Here is a 19534-nt window from a genome sequence, read left to right as displayed (position 1 = left end):
CCTTATTGCTGGTGGTCGCGAAAGCGCTGGAATAAGCTGGATTGTTCGCGTCCTGCACTCAACAAACTGGTCTACTACAATCGCGAAGCATTTGTAACTTGGTCTGCGCCGAGCATTGCTTACATTGTTGTGGGTGTGTGTGAAATTGAAACAAACACTCGTGCATTGCGGTGATATCGATGAGTCGTGTCAAAAACATTCCACCCGTACGCATCGCTTAGGACTGACATTCTGTTCTCGTGCAGCTGCTTGGCGAATCCATGGACTGGTCGGTGAGTCCGTGTCAAGACTTTTACCGCTTCGTGTGTGGCGGGGCAGCGAGCAACCGGACGTCGGTGCGCAATCGTATCAACGACCGCTTTCTCGCTACCGTCATCGAAACCGCCAGGTATGGGTCCTTCTACAGCCAGGCTGTCTACCCCGTGGTGTCGCTGCATCAAGTATCATGGCGGCGCGCACATGAAGGCTTCCCATAGTTTGGCACGTGCTCGCGTGGTTCGCGAACTTTTGCGGTTTACCGTGGCATACTTTTTGGCAGGAACGAGGAGATCCCGGCCGAAAGCCAGACTGTAGCGCAAAAGGCGGCGCGTCTCTTCAAGACCTGCGACGACGTCTTGACCCAAGACACGGACTATGTGCCTCGCATCCGCGGCCACCTGCGCGAGGTCAACCTACACTGGCCGCAACACCCGGCCAATCGCGACGCCGCCTCGGTGGACGTCGTGAGCACTATGCTTGAGCTGAACGACAAGTGGGGCTGGCCGTGCTTCTTCGAGTTTGAAGCCGAGAAAGTCGGCGATTATTCGTTTGAGGTAAGTGGAGGCTGTTATCAATGAGAAAGAGTGAGACGGAACGACTTTGTTATAAAACGCGCCGCATAGCCGCAGCGAAAGCTGGGAAAGCAGCATTTCCACCGGCTGTATTTGACCTATGGCACATTGGTGCCGCCATCTTGGGCTGTGAAGTGATGTTTTCTTTGTTGTATTGCGGTGTGAATAAATAAGGTCATGAAACAACGTATGCGCCGACCAAGCTGTTTTCATGTGTATGCGTCTGCCGTAACACTGTTCAATTATTTGTTAAAGATGCCAAACACAAATGCCAACAGCCCAGCATGGCGGCACTAAAGCACTTCCGTAGAATAGTCCTTAGAGCCTGTCGTAGACTTTTACGAGGCAAATAATATATAATTTTTGTGTTGTGCCAGATGACGATGAGTTATGGCTGTGCCCTTCGTAATGAACTGGAAGCACTCAATGGCCTACTCATTGAGCAGCTCACATTTCGTTACGCCTGCTTGTTATTTCACTCTTTTATCATGCTAAATTACACGTGTTAGCTCGATTTCTTGCCCGATATGACGCCTGTATAAAATAGTTTTGTGAAATATTTTCAAACACTGACGTAGCTTTATGGTATAATACTCGACTGTCATGAATAGGGTTATGGTGCAACTTCCATGCGATCGTTAAAAGTTCCATGGGAACAACTTGGCCATCAAGACCGGTTGCTGTTGTGATCCAGCAGCAGATTTCTCTGTGTAATAAACCAACACCAGACCGCGTCTTCAAAAAGAAGCAAGGCCTAGTCATCACACAAGCTTTAGAAGTTTCAAATGTTCAAATAGTGTCTTCATGATTTATGGCGAAGAACTCCGTCAGCCATGCACTCCTCCAGGGTCACAGGTCTTAGATTGGAAGGTACGTGCACTATGTAACAGTAGAGCGCACCCATGTGTTTGGCCAGTGAGTGTTGCTGAAACAGAATGTCAACACTTCGTGGGTTAAAAACACTGCGGATATGAATGCGAGGATAATGACAAGATGAATACGTTGCCCTGCGTACTGTGTACCCCAACACTCAAATCGACCGCCTCCATGCAATGTTACATTAACTACGATGCTCGGCTTCTGACCCTAAAGTCATGGGTTACATCCCAACCACGAATTCGATCGTACTTCGATTAAAATGGAATGCTAGAGACCCATAGAGTGTGGGCTGTCAGTGTACGCTCGATATCCGGTGGTTCAATAGAAGGGAGCCCTATACTGCGGCATGCATCCTAATCGTATCCTTGTTCCCGCTCGTTAAAACCATGATGTTATTATAATTAGGATTTGATGATCAATTTTTTTTATTGGTACAGTTCGACAGTGGTACAACACCTCCGTCGTACCATTCCCATTCGCGCGCGCGCATTTACGTGTGCGTGTATGTGCGCGTGCCTGTTTGTGTGATTCTGTGCGTGTTTCAGACGGTGCTCAGAAGGACTAAGGTTGCGCCAAGAAAATGAAATGTTTGGAGCTGTAGCACGCAATAAAAACTTTACGCACAACTTTTCCTCTCTCGTTGTTTGGTAGAGAACAATCCGTTTAAAGCCAACACGATCTATAACCGACCTACTTGAAAGAACGTGAAAGTCTATACGTTGGTGCACCATCTTAAACAAGGCACCATGGTGTGACCCTTGCACAGCGCTGACTTCCGACAAATTATTTATTTCGCAAAGTAGCAGAAGTAAACAGTGGCCGTGGTGGAGCTGTCACTGTTTTTGCCACCTCCATGAATTTCACCAATCTGCCGGGCTACTCGACCTCTCCTAAATAACCTGATGGTGGCGTTTGCGTCGTGAGTTCATAGACAACTTGGTTGGCCTCCTCGGGATGCATCACCCGAATCGAGGTACAGTTGATCAATTTGGCCTGCGTGTCCACGACGGAAAGCGCAGAAGGCTTGACTCCTCGGCACGCCGTTATCGCAGCGGCTAGGCCCCTATCGAAGGCAGCTGTGACACATCTATTCAGCGGATAGCGTGACGTAACTTAGATCAAGAGAAGCGCAGTGGCCATGCATGTGTGGCAGAGACGAAAGAGCAAGAACTTCGGCTGTGGTATGGTGCCTGTGCACAGCCACCATACGAAGAGACAGGAGAATTAACGCTCCTGGCTCGGACACCACGGTGTCCAAGCTGGCCGAGAGCCAGGAGCGTTCTCCAATTTTTCAACCTCGCGCTTGATCCATGCGGCTCTTGTTGTTTTACCAAAGCCGAACGAACGCGCCTTCCTTTGCACCCCGGCGGTTGAAAGTCATCGGGACGCGGCGGATGTTATGTAGCGGCTGTGGAATGACCATGCGAGATAAGAGTAATGGTTTTTTTTTCGCTCTAGCTTTAAACACAGACAGCGCAAAAGCCAGAGTACTTCTACAAGAATGATACGTGTGACACCGTTGACGTTTGTAAGTGCATGAGTGATGCTATCTGTGTTCTTTTTAGGGAGATATGCCTTTATGCCTCCTCAAATGCGAAATTCAACCATCGGTGTCTCGCCTCCCGCAATGTCAAGAACGAGTGTTGCAAGATATTGTTGAATAAATCATCCCAAGTTTGACGTCACCATTGATGCCACGGCGGCATCAAAAGTAGCCGAAATTTGTGACATTGTCATGCCGTCATTATGACGTACGTGACAAGACATAATGGGTGTCATTAGACTCATTACATAGCGTCGTGGCTTTCAAAAAGTTGTCTGATCACGGAGCCAGTGCAAAGCCAGATGAACTGACTCCAATCTTGGAGGTCATGCTCGGAGGCAGTTTTACGTTAAATGGAGAAGAAGAATAACAAAACTTTATTTTGAGGGAAGGGGCACAAATTGTGCTCAGAGCATGCATGGAGGTTGGGGCCCCAAGTCCAGGGCTCCGCTAGCTTGCGCCGCTCGCCTAACGTGACTCACAAGTGCTAATTGCACCTCAGGGTCCGAGCTGGCCAGTTGCGCCTCCCACTGCTTCGAACTTCCTACAATATTGTTGTCTAAAAGAAGAGAGTTCAGATTATCTTGCTCTCGGTCACTCACACTCCAAATATATGGGGCATAAAGTTGACGAACCGTCGCACCACGGGTAAGCGTCACGATACAACGTATGATATATGTTGCTGAGTCCCGATACATTTAAAAGACTCCCGTCTGCACCTTGCGGAGATTCGTAGTGTCTTCCCCTTCAAAAGTTTTCGAAAGGGGGCAGGGCCAGTCGACATATCTGCCCCCTCTATATGATACCTTAAGGTAGCATATAGAGTAACTCGAGATACATCGATGAATGAAGACGGCATCTTTCACCTGCGAGTTGCTTAAAGTTCCACTCACCACGTGACATAATAAATAATTCATCAGTCACTGGAAGTTGTTGCCCATTATAAAGAGGATTGTCTCGGCTGCTAACAGCTTTATTGACAGTCTGGCAAAACTTTAGCCTACCGGGGGTTAGGTATATCCCACGTGGAAAAATCGAGACCTTGCACGCGAAGACTCGGTGTCTGCTGGAAGACCATGCCTTCCAGCAGGCACAGGTCGTCTTCTGTTAATTTTATCGTGTATATCTGTGCGCTTCTACCTATGGTAATTAGCTGGCGCTGCTCGCCGCGAAGACGTCTAGGGACGATCATTCTTGTATTGGCAGCTGGTGTCACGTAGCACATAATATATTTAACGCGATAGCGTTACAGAGCTCGTTTCGCAGACATTCCGGTGTCGGTGTCATTGGTGGTGAGCGAACTTAAAGGCACAACTCTTCAACTTGATCCATAGGCAGCAGGCTACCCGCAACGCAGCAGGCAGAAGGCAGCAGGCTACCCGCAACGAATGGTTATAAGCGTCGCAGAATCGCTACATAGGGACCTAAAGAAACAAAATAGGCAGCGTATTAACACTTCCCTGCAGCAGCGTAAAACGGCTGTTGTCCCCTATATCCATAGTGTGGCACACAATCTTAAAAAGATTGGTAATAAGGTGGGCGTGCGAGTGGTTATGTCTGTTCCTGAAAAACTGTCCAGTATATGTCGCCAAACTTGTCCTGTTTCAAAAGAGAAGAAAGGTTGCCAAATTAAGCATCGCAATAAATATGTTGAGTGTACACGGTCCGTTGTTTACAGAGTGCCCTTGTCATGTGGTCTTGTTTATGTGTGAACAACCGAAAGATGCATTAATGAAAGGCTAAAAGAGCACCACAATAAAGTGCAGAAGGGTACTGATGGTCACTTGGCGATCCACTGTAAGGAGTGCGGTTGTGTGCCTTATTTCGATAACACGTGCGTGCTGTATCGGGACAGAGATTTGTTAACCCGTTTATAGTAGAAGTGGCTGAAATGACACGCGATGATTTTGATTGTGTTAGTGCACCCTCTATCTCGCTCACGCGGAAAGAACTGTGTTGTTTGGATGGGGTGATAGACAATAACGGATAGTAATGTACTGGACTGGCACGTGTGCTTTTTGTTGTCTACCATTTTTATTTATTTTTTCTTCATTTTGTTATTCTTTTTCTCTTTTCATCCCCTTTATAAACCCTGACGTTTGTAATAAAGGTTTAGTTGAAGTTAAGCGCTTGTGTTGTGTGTTCTTTGTAATAGTGCTGCGCTTCCTAGCAAGATAAACTTAAAGGACCTGCTTAGTTGATTGATTGATTTGTGGGGTTTAACGTCCCAAAATCACCATTTGATTATGAGAGACGCCGTAGTGGAGGACTCCGGAAATTTTGACCACCTGGGGTTCTTTAACGTGCACCCAAATCTGAGTACACGGGCCTACAACATTTCCGCCTCCATCGGAAATGGACCTGCTTAGTGCCTGCTGGAAGGCTCTAGGCTGGTCGTCGGGGCTGCGCAAGGCAGCGGCCCATCGCTGTGGAAGGGTTCCGGAGTAAACACCTTCCGAGTTTTTGATGCCGTTGCCAGAGCTTGTGGGTTAATGTGGCAACGTCAATACGCCGGACCTTCCATATATATGTAGGATGTGCATTCGGGTAGTCTGCTACACAGTGAGAGTTTAGGGTACGTGCACATCTGCAGTTCGCCTGCGTCCTGTCCAGCTTATCGCTGGGCGGACGGAAGGTTCGGCGGACCAGGTAGACTGCCACAATAATATTTCCAACTGTTTCATTAGAAGCTGGGAAAGCCAGTGATCTGAAGCGCCGCGAAACCATGCATGATGTGAAGTGGCACGCTTGAAGCCCTTGCTGTCTGTTTTTCCCGTGTAGTCTTCGCAAGCCAAACCCCTCCCCTGCTCTTTTCGGCACTCGAGCGGGAGAATCGTATGGCTCAGGGCCAAACCTCATAAGCGCGAAAATGCACGCGAGCGACGAAACAGGGCGTTCGCGCGACGTGTCGCGTGCTCGTTTTCGCGCGATCGCTCGGTTCTCCAGATTTGGAAATCGTCGCTCATCGCCCGGAAGTGCTGGGCTCAAGCAGCCAATAGCGAAATACCGGAAAAGACAAAGACTACATAGGTGCACGTGACCCTGCCCGAGTCACGTATGTGCAACAAGAAATAACGCAATGTTTATTATGCATGTGCATATAAAAAGTGCTGCAAGCCAATAATAAACACTTTCCGTTTCATTACACAACAATATATCTTATTTTTAAATTGCATACCGCTCGCTACGCGGTTTTCTTGGTGCGAGTAGACGGCCTCATGCCAGCAACAGTGGAATTCGCTCGCCGAAGCCGTCGCGTGAATGAGGTTTGCCTGCGCTAGCGACTGATCGCGCGAAGCCGATCTACGTCGCGTCGCTTGTCGCTGTCGCGTGCATTTTCGCGCTTATGAGGTTTGGCCTTCATACGCATGGACGCGCCATGTTCAAACAAGGTATACTGTGCCCGAACCAGCCTGCACCCCCGAGACGCGAGTGGTGCTGTGGCGTGAAGCTTATTGAGGCGGCGTTCCCAGCGTCGCGCATTATTTATATAAAACTTGAGCCGACTGTGTCTTCGCCGATCACTTGCCTTTCAATCAGAACATGCGAAGTGCGACATTTGTATGGACGCAAGACTTGTGGTACTATCAGCCAGGGCGGCATGCTTGAACATTTAGATAAACGTGGGAAGATAGATGAGCCTGACGGGTGCTGGAACGCGGTAGAAAACGTAGTTTCATTGCAAGGGGTTGCCTCTTTACGATGCGCAAAGCGCCTGAATATGAACGCATTCGAAGCGGACGCAGAATGGGCTCGCTGCGATTCGCAGTAAAAATTTAAAAAAAAGCGCACATGTTTCGTCTGTGTGCTTTATCATTGCTCTCAAGCTTTAGTCAATTATTCGAGCAACAAATTAAAAAAAAACTGCGCGTGTGCCAAATAATCATCGAGGTGTTACGGCTACGGTTGGCGACTTCAGATAAGATACATCTACATAGAGGACGGACCTGCATCCCGTCCTGTACGTCTCCTCTTCGTATTGGGGTGCGCGTCCACGAGGAGGCCAAGCAGCGTTAAACTTGAAATTTGATCTATTTACGCGGCGCGTAGGTTTGGAAAATTTTGCAGGCGTGGTAATGAACGCCATGTGTGTGCACTGCGCTCGTCAGGTCAATATGGTCAAACCTGCCCTTCATGTGAATGCATAAGCGACTTCGTGAGCTTTCTTATAGGCACCCTGCCGCGGTGGTCTAGTGGCTAAGGTACTCGGCTGCTGACCCGCAGGTCGCGGGTTCAAATACCGGCTGCGGCGGCTGCATTTCCGATGGAGGCGGAAACGTTGTAGGCCCGTGTGCTCAGATTTGCGTGCACGTTAAAGAACCCCAGATGGTCAAAATTTCGGGAGCCATCCACTACGGCGTCTCTCATAATCAAATGGTGGTTTTAAGACGTTAAACCCCACAAATCAATCGAGCTTTCTTATAGGCACCCGACAGTGGACCAAAGGGCGCGACGAAGCTCTTTGGACTGCCTCAGCATTGTTGGTACCGACCACCAGGGATACTAAGAGAATGGAACGCTCACTGAACACAGTGACACGCTGAAGTGTCAGTGCCCTGTTTGGCACGTTTTAAAAGAACGCTTCCTGGGCGCCTAATCAGCCGTGGCCACCTTGCTCACAACTAAAAAAGAAAATGATATGCACGTGGAAGTTTGGTTTTGCTGCGTCTACTCGCTAGGCTGTGTGTTTTGGCGCTACAATCAGATCTCGTAAACTGCATTTCCGGGTGCCTATACTAGTGCTTTGTATTTTGGGCTGTTCTTATTTCTAGTCCATCGTACCTCGTCGGCCAAGCATCCATTTCCTCTCTAATCTTGCAGATCGTTGTGAAACCTACTCGAGGCCTCGACCTGTTCAAGATGACGGTTTTAAGGCTCGTGCCGGGGTCGCCGGCCCACCGACAGTACTTCGAGACGCTGTACACGCACTACGGGGCCGGCGTAACAGACGGCGTCACCTTCGAAGATATGCTTGGGTTCGAGGCCGAGGTCTTGGAACCGCTTCTCCAGATGTACAGCATGCCGCGCCGAGCGTACGTGTTCGAAAGAAGCCCCTACGACACATCCGGAACGTGGGAACGGTGGACCACTACCATCGCGAGGCACTACGACCTCACCGGAAGCGAAGAGGTGCGGGGACATGTTTACACTGAGAGGCGCGCTGCACGTTTGAGAGAAATATTGATACTTACAACTAACCTGCAGTGAGCGCTTGTCACCCAAAAAAAAATGCATGGACGAACTCCCCAATGGGAACCCTGATAGAACCCTTGCAAAAACGACGGCAACACTGGGCGGTGGCGTCCGTGGTAAAGGAAGAAACGACCACAAAAAGCGTGCGTCCGCTGGGCTACGTTCTTTTTTATTCCGCCTTCGTTATGCAAGCGACGTTCCATGCGACTGTTTTCCCCACGACGGGGTGAGAAAGTGATATGTTTTGCCTTCTGCCTCTATATGCAGACAGGCTAGTTGAGTTTTACCAAATCAAGTCGAGGACAGAGCGTTCCTGCGACCGCAGCTACAACTTCAGCGTATAATTGCGTGGGACGCCGCTGCCATAACAAAGGCGGAATATGAAAGAACGGAGCCCGCTGGATGCACGCTTTCGTGGTAGTTTCTTCCTTTACCATGGACCCCGCCGCCCAGTGTTTGCTGTCGTTTTTACAAGGGTTCTATTGAATGCGAAGGAGCAGCGGTGCGCACGGCGTTCACCCGGCTGAAAAGGGCGTCGACACGGGTGCTAGAAGAATGGTTTGAAGCAAAACACGGTGTAGCGTTTGAGCTCAAACCTCACAAACGCGAAAATGCACGCGACAGCGACGAGCGATGCTATGAGCGATGAAACAGGGCGTTCACGCGACGTGTCGCGTGATAGTTTTCGCGCTATCGTTCGGTTCACCAGATTTGCAAACCGTCGCCCATCGCCCGGAAGTGCTGTGCTCAAAGCACCGGAACAGGATGTACATGAATGACGTACTGCCGGTTCTCGTCATGTGCCGCGAAATCGCCACCTCCTCTCACTCACCTCTCTGCCCGAGTCACACGTGCACAACGAAAACATAACGTAATGTTTATGCACGTGCACATAAAAAAGTGCTGCAAGGCAATAATAAACACTTTTCGTTTCATTACGCTGCAATATATCTTATTTTTAAATAGCATACCACTCACTACGCGGTTTTCTTGGTACGAGTAGACGGCCTTATGCAAGCAACAGTGGAGTTCCCTAGCCGAGCCCGTCGCGTGAATGATGTTTGCCTGCGCTAGCGACAGTTCGCGCGAAGGCAATCTCGTCGCGTCGCTCGTCGCTGTCGCATGAATTTTCGTGTTTATGAGGTTTGGTCTTTACTTGGTAAGCATTTCTTCAAAACGCAAGGACACGGGAGGCGGGTTGGGTTTCGTGTACGTTTCATCGCAGATAAATGAACCGAAAGAGTTTTTTTTTATTCGACGTTCGGTCGAGCTTTGAAAGAGGTGGAGAGGGCGAAGCGAGATAGAAGGGTGTTGCGGACGGAGGAGCCGGCAGTTAGCTGCAGCTTCGGGTGCTGCGGCGAGCGTGGTGCGGGTGAGGGAGAGAGTGATGTCACGGCGCACCTGCGAGGGGAGCGTGACGTTAACCAACGCCGACTAGATTTCAAGGCCGAAAGGCTGCCGCAGTGACGTCAGAGGTTGGGGGCCCAGTTGCCCAACTGAGCATGCTAAGTAAGACTTTTTTCCACATCTTTTATTCGGCCCAATCTAGCCGCAGCAGCTGTGAGAGCGGGAGCGTTGGTTCTCCTAAAACGTAAACGAAACACAGGCTTTCCGCCGCGTTCGCGGCGTAACTGGGCCCCCACCCTCTGACGTCAGTGCGGCATCCTTTCGGCCTTGAAATTTAGTCGGCGTTGCGTTAACACGCAGCTGTGGCGGGACCTATGCTTGGTACCGCTACAACCTCTGCGGTGAGGGGAACGGATTGCGGTACGTTCGTACGGACGCACGTACGTGCGGCGTTACACACGTGAGGCAAAGAGCTACTTCTCATCTAGTATTCAATAGCTATGAAGCGAGCGAAAGTAGGAGTTGTCATATAAGAAACTTTACTACCGTTATAGCGATTATATGGTTACACTTATCACCTACTCGGAAGAAGTGATACGTTTGTGGTTTTGCTATTCAGATATGCTGCAATTAAAATGTGATCCCACATAACATTGTGTGCATATGATTACCTTGCACACCACAATGACACCTTCCGATAACATCCTGTGCACATCCAACACGCATGGCCCCGCCGTGGTGGTCTAGTGGCTAAGGTACTCGGCTGCTGACCCGCAGGTCGCGGGTTCAAATCCCGGCTGCGGCGGCTGCATTTCCGATGGAGGCGGAAATGTTGTAGGCCCGTGTGCTCAGATTAGGGTGCACGTTAAAGAACCCAAGGTGGTCAAAATTTCCGGAGCTCTCCACTACGGCGTCTCTCATAACCATATAGTGGTTTTGGGACGTTAAACCCCACATATCAATCAATCATCAACATCCAACACGCATGCATATAGGCGTGCACAGCCCGATGGATTTACAGGTACAACTTATCTAAAACGCTATAAGCAAACGTGGCTGTGCTCCTAGATGTCCGGTAGCCCCTTGGCTGACCTCCCTATAGGGAGGTCCAGTCCACTAGTTGCACACAATGTCGTGGCTTCTACGCGACATGAGCAACTGAAAACAATATACTTTATAACCATTCACCGGCGCAGCATACGTTGTTTATTTGAGCTAACGATGAACGCAGACTTCGTTTTGATGCTACGTACACTTATTTTCATGATTCGCTATACTTGAATATTCGTGTAGACGCTCAGCCGTTCACCTTTCAAGATTTTAACGCGACATTTCTTTCGGCAGCTTCCCCGGAGTGTAGCCTGCTGCTCATTTTATCCCGGAGTTGATAGACAGTTCGTTTCTGCGCGCGTATCGTACACAAAATAGCGTAACCTAGCTGTGACAGCGGAAGAGATAGGAAGAAACAAAGAGAGAGAGATAGAGAGAAATCACAGCATAGCTTTCTATAGTATTGCGCGAGAATGCTGATGAAAACCGAGCATGAGGAGGACTGATGTGATAGTGAGGAAGAAGGAAGTGAGCGGTGTAGTGGACGCTGAGTGCTATGTTAATCCTCTAATGGATGGCGCTGTCGGCATGCGCGCGCCACCTCATGTGGGGTATATAGCAGGGGGGCAGTTGGGAATAAAGGGGGTCTTCTTGTTGTTGCTATGAGCCATGCTCGTGTCTTACTCGGCGTCTCTGAACATGGTGTCAGAAGTGGGCGTCTAACGCGGAGTTATGGAGGAGACAGACGCCGGACCTTCTCAGCTCAACTTCATTCACGTCGGTACACCGGGACTTCAGCCTCCGTCGCCTTTCAACTTCACCAGCCCTGGGGAATGGACAACATGGATAACGAGGTACGAAGATTACGCCTTCGCGGCCGGTATCAACACAGCCACCGACGAGGTGCAGGTGCGAACTCTTTTATATTGCATGGGTTCCCAAGCACGTAGCGTCTTGTCGTCGCTAGGACTGTCTGCTCCGGAAAACCGCCCGTTTGCGGAAGTCAAGGCTAAGCTCACTTCGCATTTTGTCCACCCTATCAATGAGATTTACGAGAGCCGCCGATTTCACCGCCGAGTGCAACAACTTGGGGAGCCGGTTGATGAATTTTTCACCGCGCTCAGGAATCTTGTCAAGCGTTGTGGGTACAACAACGCCGAGATCGAAGACCGCCTTGTGCGAGACAAGTTTGTCGTTGGATTGCGGAATGAGAAGCTATCGGATCAGTTGTGCCGATGTACGAAACTTACAGCTGAGGAAGCGTTGTGCCAAGCGCGTGTTCATGAAGAAGCCGAAAAAGAGCGTCTATCCCGTGAAACTCCCAGCGAGAACGGGGCCTTTGACAGCTTAAACGTGGACGCGGCGCAACGCGCGAAGAACGCTTCATCGCGTCGCAGCAAATCTGTGCAGCCAACTCAGTCTACTTGCGATTACTGCGGCCGTGGTCACCACTCTCGAAAAGAATGCCCAGCTCGCAAAGCCACATGCAATTTCTGCAAGAAGCAAGGTCATTTTATTGCTGTTTGCCGGGCCAAGCATCGGAAAGAGCTGTTAGGCTCAGTGGAACTTCACGCGCTCAGTACGCGTCGGGCACGATATGCCGACATTCACGTGAATGGTCACCTCGCACACTTCAAGATAGACTCAGGGGCCGAAATAACGGTGGTTTCACCTTCTTTTCCGGCATTACCTACTGTTTTGGATAAAGTGGACGCCGAGCTATCCGGTCCTGGAAATCAAAGGCTGCACGTTCTGGGATCTTTCACTGCTACCTTGCAGTGGCGTAACAAAGTGTCTGTGCAAAGACTGTATGTTATCAAGAACCAGACGACACACCTCCTGGGATTACCAGCAATTGAAGACTTGGGCATCGTTCAGTTTTTGGACTCTGTGGATGGTATTCCGTCATCTCAATCAAAAATTTTTCGTGGGCTTGGCGAAGTACAGGAAGAATACCACATCCGCGTCGCTCAAGATGCTCGTCCCTTTTCATTAAGTGTTCCTCGACGAATACCTCTGCCTCTGCTAGAGCATGTGAAGAAGGAATTGGATGAAATGGAAACCCAAGGAGTCATTCGCAAGGTTGACACGCCTACCGCATGGTGTTCAGGCCTCGTCGTCGTGCCGAAGTCGTCGGGCGGGTACAGGCTCTGTGTCGACTTGACGAAGCTTAACAAGGTTATCCAGCGGGAACGCTACATTCTGCCGACAGTTGAAGACATCTTAGGTCAGCTTGGTGGGGCACAAATTTTTTCCAAGCTCGATGCAAGATCCAGCTTCCACCAAATAAAACTAACTCGTGAGAGTGAAGAACTGACGACATTCATCACACCTTTTGGCCGATATTGCTACAAGCGTCTTCCCTTTGGCATTGCGACAGCACCCGAGTATTTCCAACGCTTCATGTCGAGACTGCTCGAAGGCATCACCGGAGTCGTCAACATGATAGACGACATACTCGTCTTTGGTAGGAACCATCAAGAGCACGACCAGCGTCTAGCTGACGTCTTGGCACGGTTGACTCAAGCGGGTGTCACTCTTAATGAAAAGAAGTGTCAGTTCAGGGTCTCTTCTGTCAAGTTCTTAGGAGTTGTCGTCAGCCAGCAAGGAATTAGTCCAGACCCGGACAAAGTCAAGGCTATCATGGATCTCCCACCACCAATCGATGTTAGTGGTGTTCGCCGATTACTTGGAATGGTAAACCATGTGGCTCGATTCATTCCAAAACTGTCTGAGATCTCCGCACCTATTCGTGCACTCCTCAACAAGAATAACGCGTGGAGCTGGAGTTACAACCAAGAGGAAGCGTTCAAGAAGATAAAGTCTTTGCTCAGCTCCGACACATGTATGGCTATGTACAACAAACATTACCCAACTATAGTATCGGCTGACGCAAGCTCTCATGGCCTTGGTGCCGTTTTACTCCAAGATCAACCGTCAGGAATTCGACGAGCAGTTGCCTATGCTTCCAGATCTCTCACTACTACAGAAGGACGCTACAGTCAAACGGAAAAGGAGTCTCTGGCTGTCACATGGGCTGTCACCAGGTTCGATCAATACCTACGTGGACTAAGCTTTGAGGTCGAATCCGATCACCTTCCGCTTGTAGCTCTCCTGTCAAGTAAAGATCTGGACATCTTGCCACCTCGAATTCAACGTATGCGAATAAAACTGATGCGCTATCAGTTCGCCGTCAAGTATGTTCCTGGAAAACTGCTAGCCACAGCGGACACACTATCAAGAGCACCCTGCGACTTGCCAACTTCTAAAGCAGTCAGCAGCTTGGAAGTCTATATAGGGGAAGTTCTCAAGGAGCTACCTTTACAACTGGAAAATCAGCTAGACGAGATCCGTCGTCTTCAAGCTCAAGATAGCGAGTGTTCTTCTATTATGACTTATTGTGAGAAAGGCTGGCCGTCCAAGAAGAGAGTTCCGACCCATTTAGCACCATACTGGAAGGAGCGAGAAAGACTGAGTGTGTACGATGGGTTACTCTTACTGGATCGCCGCATTGTCATCCCGTCAGCCCAACGCAAGGACATTCTCGCACTACTGCACGAAGGACATCAAGGTGTCCGCCGCTGTCAAGTGCGCGCCCGCGAGTGCGTTTGGTGGCCCCATTGCAGCCAGCATATTGAGGACCTTGTGGCTCAATGTGCTAAGTGTGCTGAGACGCGAACCTTGCGTTCTGAGCCACTGTCACCAACGCCAACACCGGAACGACCATGGCAACGCCTGGGAATCGACTTGTTCCACCTGGAAGGACGCGACTACGTCCTCATTGTCGACTACTACTCCCGATTTCCAGAAATAGTCACACTGGGAACTTCATCAGCAAAAGCGGTTGTTGCTGCGGTCAAGAGTTGTTTTGCCCGTTTTGGGATACCAGACGTTGTGCGGACGGACAATGGACCTCAATTCTCGTCCAAGGAGTTCGCCGACTTTGCAACGGCGTATCGATTCTGCCACGAGACCAGCAGCCCTCGATACCCTCAGAGTAACGGAGAGGTAGAGCGCATGGTGCGTACCGTGAAAGATTTGCTGAAGAAAAGCCCGGATCCGTACCTCGCTCTACTCGCATACCGAGACACACCTGGAGTTTCGGGCGTCTCTCCAGCTCAGTTACTCATGGGAAGGAGACTACAAACTCGTCTTCCGGTTCTGCCTGAACGACTTCTTCCGGCCTTACCCAATCACGAGGAATTTCAAGCACAGGATACTGCGGCGAAGTTGAAACAGGCGAAGGACTACAATAGCCGTCACAGTACTACTCCTCTGATTTCTCTCAGTATGGGGGAGGATGTGTGGATAAAGGATTTAGGTTGCAGCGGTCGTGTCCTCAGCCCAGCTCAGCGACCAAGGTCATATGTGGTCGAGACTCAAAGTGGTGTTGTCCAGAGGAACCGTTGCCATCTGGTGCCGTTTGTAGATGACCAAAATGTCCAACAGCAAGCATCAATGGCTTCATCACCGACGCATGGAACCTTGTCATCAAATCCGCCAAGAGACTCAGCCTCGACCTCAGCGTCGGAATCATTGTCTCCAAGTGCTTCAAGTGCTTCGTGCGCATCACCTGTGCCGCCTGTGAAGATGCCTCCCTCGCCTGAAGTGCAGACGCTACCTGTGCAAGCAAGTGCGCCTCAGTGTGATGAACCTAAGCGTACGCGTTCTGGCCGTGCCGTGAAACCGCCGCGCAGGTTGAACATGTAACTATCCCGGGAGGGAAGATGTAGTGGACGCTGAGTGCTATGTTAATCCTCTAATGGATGGCGCTGTCGGCATGCGCGCGCCACCTCATGTGGGGTATATAGCAGGGGGGCAGTTGGGAATAAAGGGGGTCTTCTTGTTGTTGCTATGAGCCATGCTCGTGTCTTACTCGGCGTCTCTGAACAAGCGGCACAGCGTATCATTGCATAGTGAAGTGTGGCGTGGGAGGGGCATAGGTAAGCTAGGGTGAGGAGGAGGGAATGAAAAGGATGCCACCGGGTTCTCTGTTTTCTCGAATTTGCACCAGCTGTGCGAAGCTGACCAATTTTTAGGAGCGAAGTACCTTAACTCCGCACAATGTCCCTCCGTCCATAAACCGCCGCCCGCTGTCTACAACGAACGTAGCAACCGGAACATCTGTGAAGAACAAAAAAATTATCAAAAGGCTGTTAACGGGAACATACAAAATAAAACACCGCAAATACAACGACATTCACACCTATCACATAAATCACATGACAGAACACAAATTTAACAAGATCAAAATAAAAGGCTGTTAACCAGAACAACACAGAAGACCATAATACATAATCTGATGCATACTGCTTCGCACCATCATCAGCATTTATTTCATGGATATGGTTGGGCGTTTTTTACATAACCAAGGCCTACGGCACGGCTTTATGTTCTTCCATAGTAGAGTAGCTCTTACTCTAAATCGTTAAGAACTTTTTCTAAACACACATTACTGCAACAGCTTCAGCTAGAGAGGCTTTATCTAACAGTTCACGGGCCTAGTGCTATAAGCACTAGGCCAACGAGACAGACTAGTGCTCTCACATAATAGAGTACCAAGTACTACAGTAAATCGTTAACCAGTTATTCTAAACACATTATGCGGATTGTCCAACAGTCAACTCACCTAGAGGCACCAAAGACCCTTCTTTCGTGTGCTACACATCCAGATCACGATCTCGACGAGCCACCGGGAGTACTTCCTGGTGGCGCTGCAGCTGATTGCGCAGAAGGAGACCGTCGTAGAGCTCGTCATCGGCTGGCTGTGTGTCCAGTTCACCTCGTGGTTCGCCAACCGACAGCTGATCGCAAACTACCACGGCTACGGCGAGGATGTCGCGGCGCAACACCAGCGCGCGTGCCTGTCCTTCACCTTAGCGACCATGGGAGTGGCCCTGTTCGTGCCGTTCGTGGCGAGCGTATACACAGAACCGGTGCGCGCCGACGCTTCACGCATCGCCAGGGCCGTGCGTCGCACCGTGTACCAGAGCCTCGACAGGGCCACCTACCCTTGGTTTGAGATGGACGTAGTCTTCAGCATCATGAACATTGCCAGTGCGCATGACCTCGAGGCCAGGTTAGAAAGATCTCGCATAGCCCCTCTGTATTTATGCGAGACAACTCGAAAGCAGTAGCCGTCGTCTTCGTCTTCTCAGTGGATGCATTGATAAGCGTGAGCGGGGTTCCTCTTCACGAGGGGGGGGGGGGAGGTGGTGATGGTTCGTCGCAGTTCCCCCTTTTTATCATGTCAATGTATGGAGCTGGCTCTGCACCCCCCCCCCCCACGTGCACACGCCTGTGGATGTATTGATCTTAAAAGGAACAAGGTTTGACCGTGTTCATTGGTGCTCGCTTAAGAATAATACACAGCGCAGAACCTTACACAGAACAAGACAATGATGGGGCATGCACAAGGAGCCTTCATTATCAAAGGGCCTACAATTGCGGTGTAGGTCTCGCGTGCTACTTCGTCATTTTTTTCTGCAGCCTGTAGTGCTCCTCTTTTCTTTTTTATTTTTGCAGTTCTAGACATTGCACGTACGTTCCAGCACTATCTACAATGGAGGTGTGTTGTAAGTTAGGACTATTCTGGTTCTACGTTCGGGTCTGCGCTATGCGGTCTGCTTAAGGAGCAGATTTATTCCCGCCTCCCCAACCTCCCTCTGTGCCTAATATGCAATTGCAGTGCCCGCAGTATCGATGCCACTAAAACCTACATGTGCACCTCACCTGATTTGGTGTTACCTCAGGAATTAGCACAAACTGGGACCATCGTATGGAGTTCACATGATTTAATCTCACGCGATCACCTGCAACGACGTCGTCGTGTCAGTGCTTTCAGAATTGGAGGAGCTGCAAAACTTTCTCACCTCAACTCGTCTTGCACTGCTCACATGATCGACCCAACTTTCACAAAGCGGTGATGTGACGAGACTACGACGTCATAACGTGACGTTATGTCATGTGAACTACGAAATTTTCATCTTCCGTAATGTCATGATCACCGTCATGGGTGGCGTCATCAAGAGGTGATATTTAGTATCCCTCGTGTTGACAACGATGAACAGTTTTCGTTTTGTTGAAGCATTGAAGGCTCCCGAAGTCTTCAAACACTGTCGTCGTCATCCTAATCATCATGATCATTTAATTAGCCTTAAAGGCCCTTTTCCGAGTATTACATGAAGGGGGTGGGGGGTACAAACGCATGACGAGCAGCATGTTATTCGGTCTGCACTGTACGATCCTTTCGAGAAACTTCCGGTTCTGTAGGCACCGAACCACCATAGTGGAAAAAGCGTGCCAAGAAAATAGAAGCAATTCCGTACCTTTCACACTGTTTCTGAAGTTTTCGGCGCTTCGATTGCTGGCCACAGGTTCTCCCGTTTTCCGGACATGGAGGTGAGCTTCGTGAGGAACGTGCGAGACGCTGCTAACGCCCTCCGTCAGACAGACGCGGACGCCATCGGTACGCAGATTCATACGTGGATGCTGCGGGACCAACTGTACGCATTCTTCACCTATCCCGACCGGCTAGACTACACCCTCAAGCCTTCCGTACTAGCGCCACCTGTGTACCACGTGTCCGCGCCCGCGCCGGTGCGCCTGGGCACGTTCGGCGTCGAAGTGGCCAAGGCCACCATTTTCAGCTACGTCGACCTTCGTCACGAGGGCCACAGCACCGATTCCCTAGATATCTTCCGAAGCTGCTTCTACGCGGCAATGTACGAAGACGTAAGTCGAGCGAGCTCTAGGGGCGAAGCTCCTGAGAGATGTGGCTATAAGAGGGAAAAGAAGAGAAAAGTGAGCCCCGTAACTGTCTGCATCAGGGTGCGACACCTCAACAGTAGTTCACGAGGAATGGGGGTGAGGAGGGATTATTAGAATCGGAATAAAGGTGTAGAGAGAGAGATAGAGATGCGCTTGGAGAGTGAGCGATGACATATCGAGGGGATAATAAAGATGGAAACATGGTGACAGGAGTCCAAGGACGGGGCACCACTTGCGAGAGCTCTTGTCGGCGTCAGGAGATGGCGTAGGGCAAGTCCAGTAGGTCATAGCTGCGTTGTCGTCGGAGATCGGCGTCAGGAGATGACGTAGGGCCAGCCCAGTAGGTCAGAGCTACGCTGACGTCGGAGATCGCGAGGGCACAACCAGTCGGCACGGAATCCAGCGAGCGGCTCCAAGCTCCTGAGGACCTTGCCTTGTCTTCCATAGTGATCCCGGTATTGAACCGTTGCTATAGTCGAAACATATGCGAGACGCAAAGAAAGGTATCACAATAGACTTCAACCTAGACATAGTCGTAAGGTAAGAGATCGCTGTTTCCGGCGAAGATAAACCATCGAGAAGGGTACTCGTGAGTTGATCGCTACTAAAATGCGCCTAGATGTCTGTTATATCTGATTATTATTGTCTAACAAGGAAAACGAACCCTTAAATGTATACTTTATTCCTTCAGGGAAACCCGTAACACAAAGGGACATTTCTAGCACTCTATTCGAACAAATTGCCCGTATTAAAATGGTATATCTCGCCATCGGTATAAGGGGTATAAGGTGGTCGGTGCTTGGATTCACTTTAGAGGCAAATCCTCCAATCCACTAATATTTGAAATTCTTCTTGAATCGCCTATGACGACAGCAAGGGAAAACAATCAAATTTTTTGATTTCTATATACACTTAATGCCAC

At 49.9% G+C, this 19534-nt stretch overlaps 1 protein-coding gene across 1 annotated transcript; it reads left to right on the top strand.

The window, feature by feature from the left end:
• Positions 1–234: 234 nt before the first annotated feature.
• Positions 235–18415, top strand: LOC119187761 (uncharacterized). The gene is made up of 4 exons (XM_075885673.1): positions 235–388; positions 539–812; positions 8074–8382; positions 18219–18415. The coding sequence occupies exons 1-4, from the start codon at positions 261–263 to the stop codon at positions 18276–18278; spliced, it is 771 nt and encodes a 256-aa protein (XP_075741788.1). The 5' UTR covers positions 235–260; the 3' UTR covers positions 18279–18415.
• The last annotated feature ends 1119 nt before the right edge of the window (positions 18416–19534 follow it).

The sequence above is a fragment of the Rhipicephalus microplus genome, unplaced genomic scaffold, assembly GCF_043290135.1.
Source record: "Rhipicephalus microplus isolate Deutch F79 unplaced genomic scaffold, USDA_Rmic scaffold_238, whole genome shotgun sequence".
Lineage (NCBI taxonomy): Eukaryota > Metazoa > Arthropoda > Arachnida > Ixodida > Ixodidae > Rhipicephalus > Rhipicephalus microplus.
This window is presented reverse-complemented; position numbering and strand designations above follow the sequence as displayed.

What these genes read in the sequence shown, in the direction of transcription:
- LOC119187761 (XM_075885673.1), top strand. Translation starts at nt 261, where the DNA reads ATGGACTGGTCGGTGAGTCCGTGTCAAGACTTTTACCGCTTCGTGTGT. An exon ending in ACCGTCATCGAAACCGCCAG is followed by an intron (nt 389 to 538) that starts GTATGGGTCCTT and finishes ACTTTTTGGCAG; the next exon opens with GAACGAGGAGATCCCGGCCG. An exon ending in TCGGCGATTATTCGTTTGAG is followed by an intron (nt 813 to 8,073) that starts GTAAGTGGAGGC and finishes CTAATCTTGCAG; the next exon opens with ATCGTTGTGAAACCTACTCG.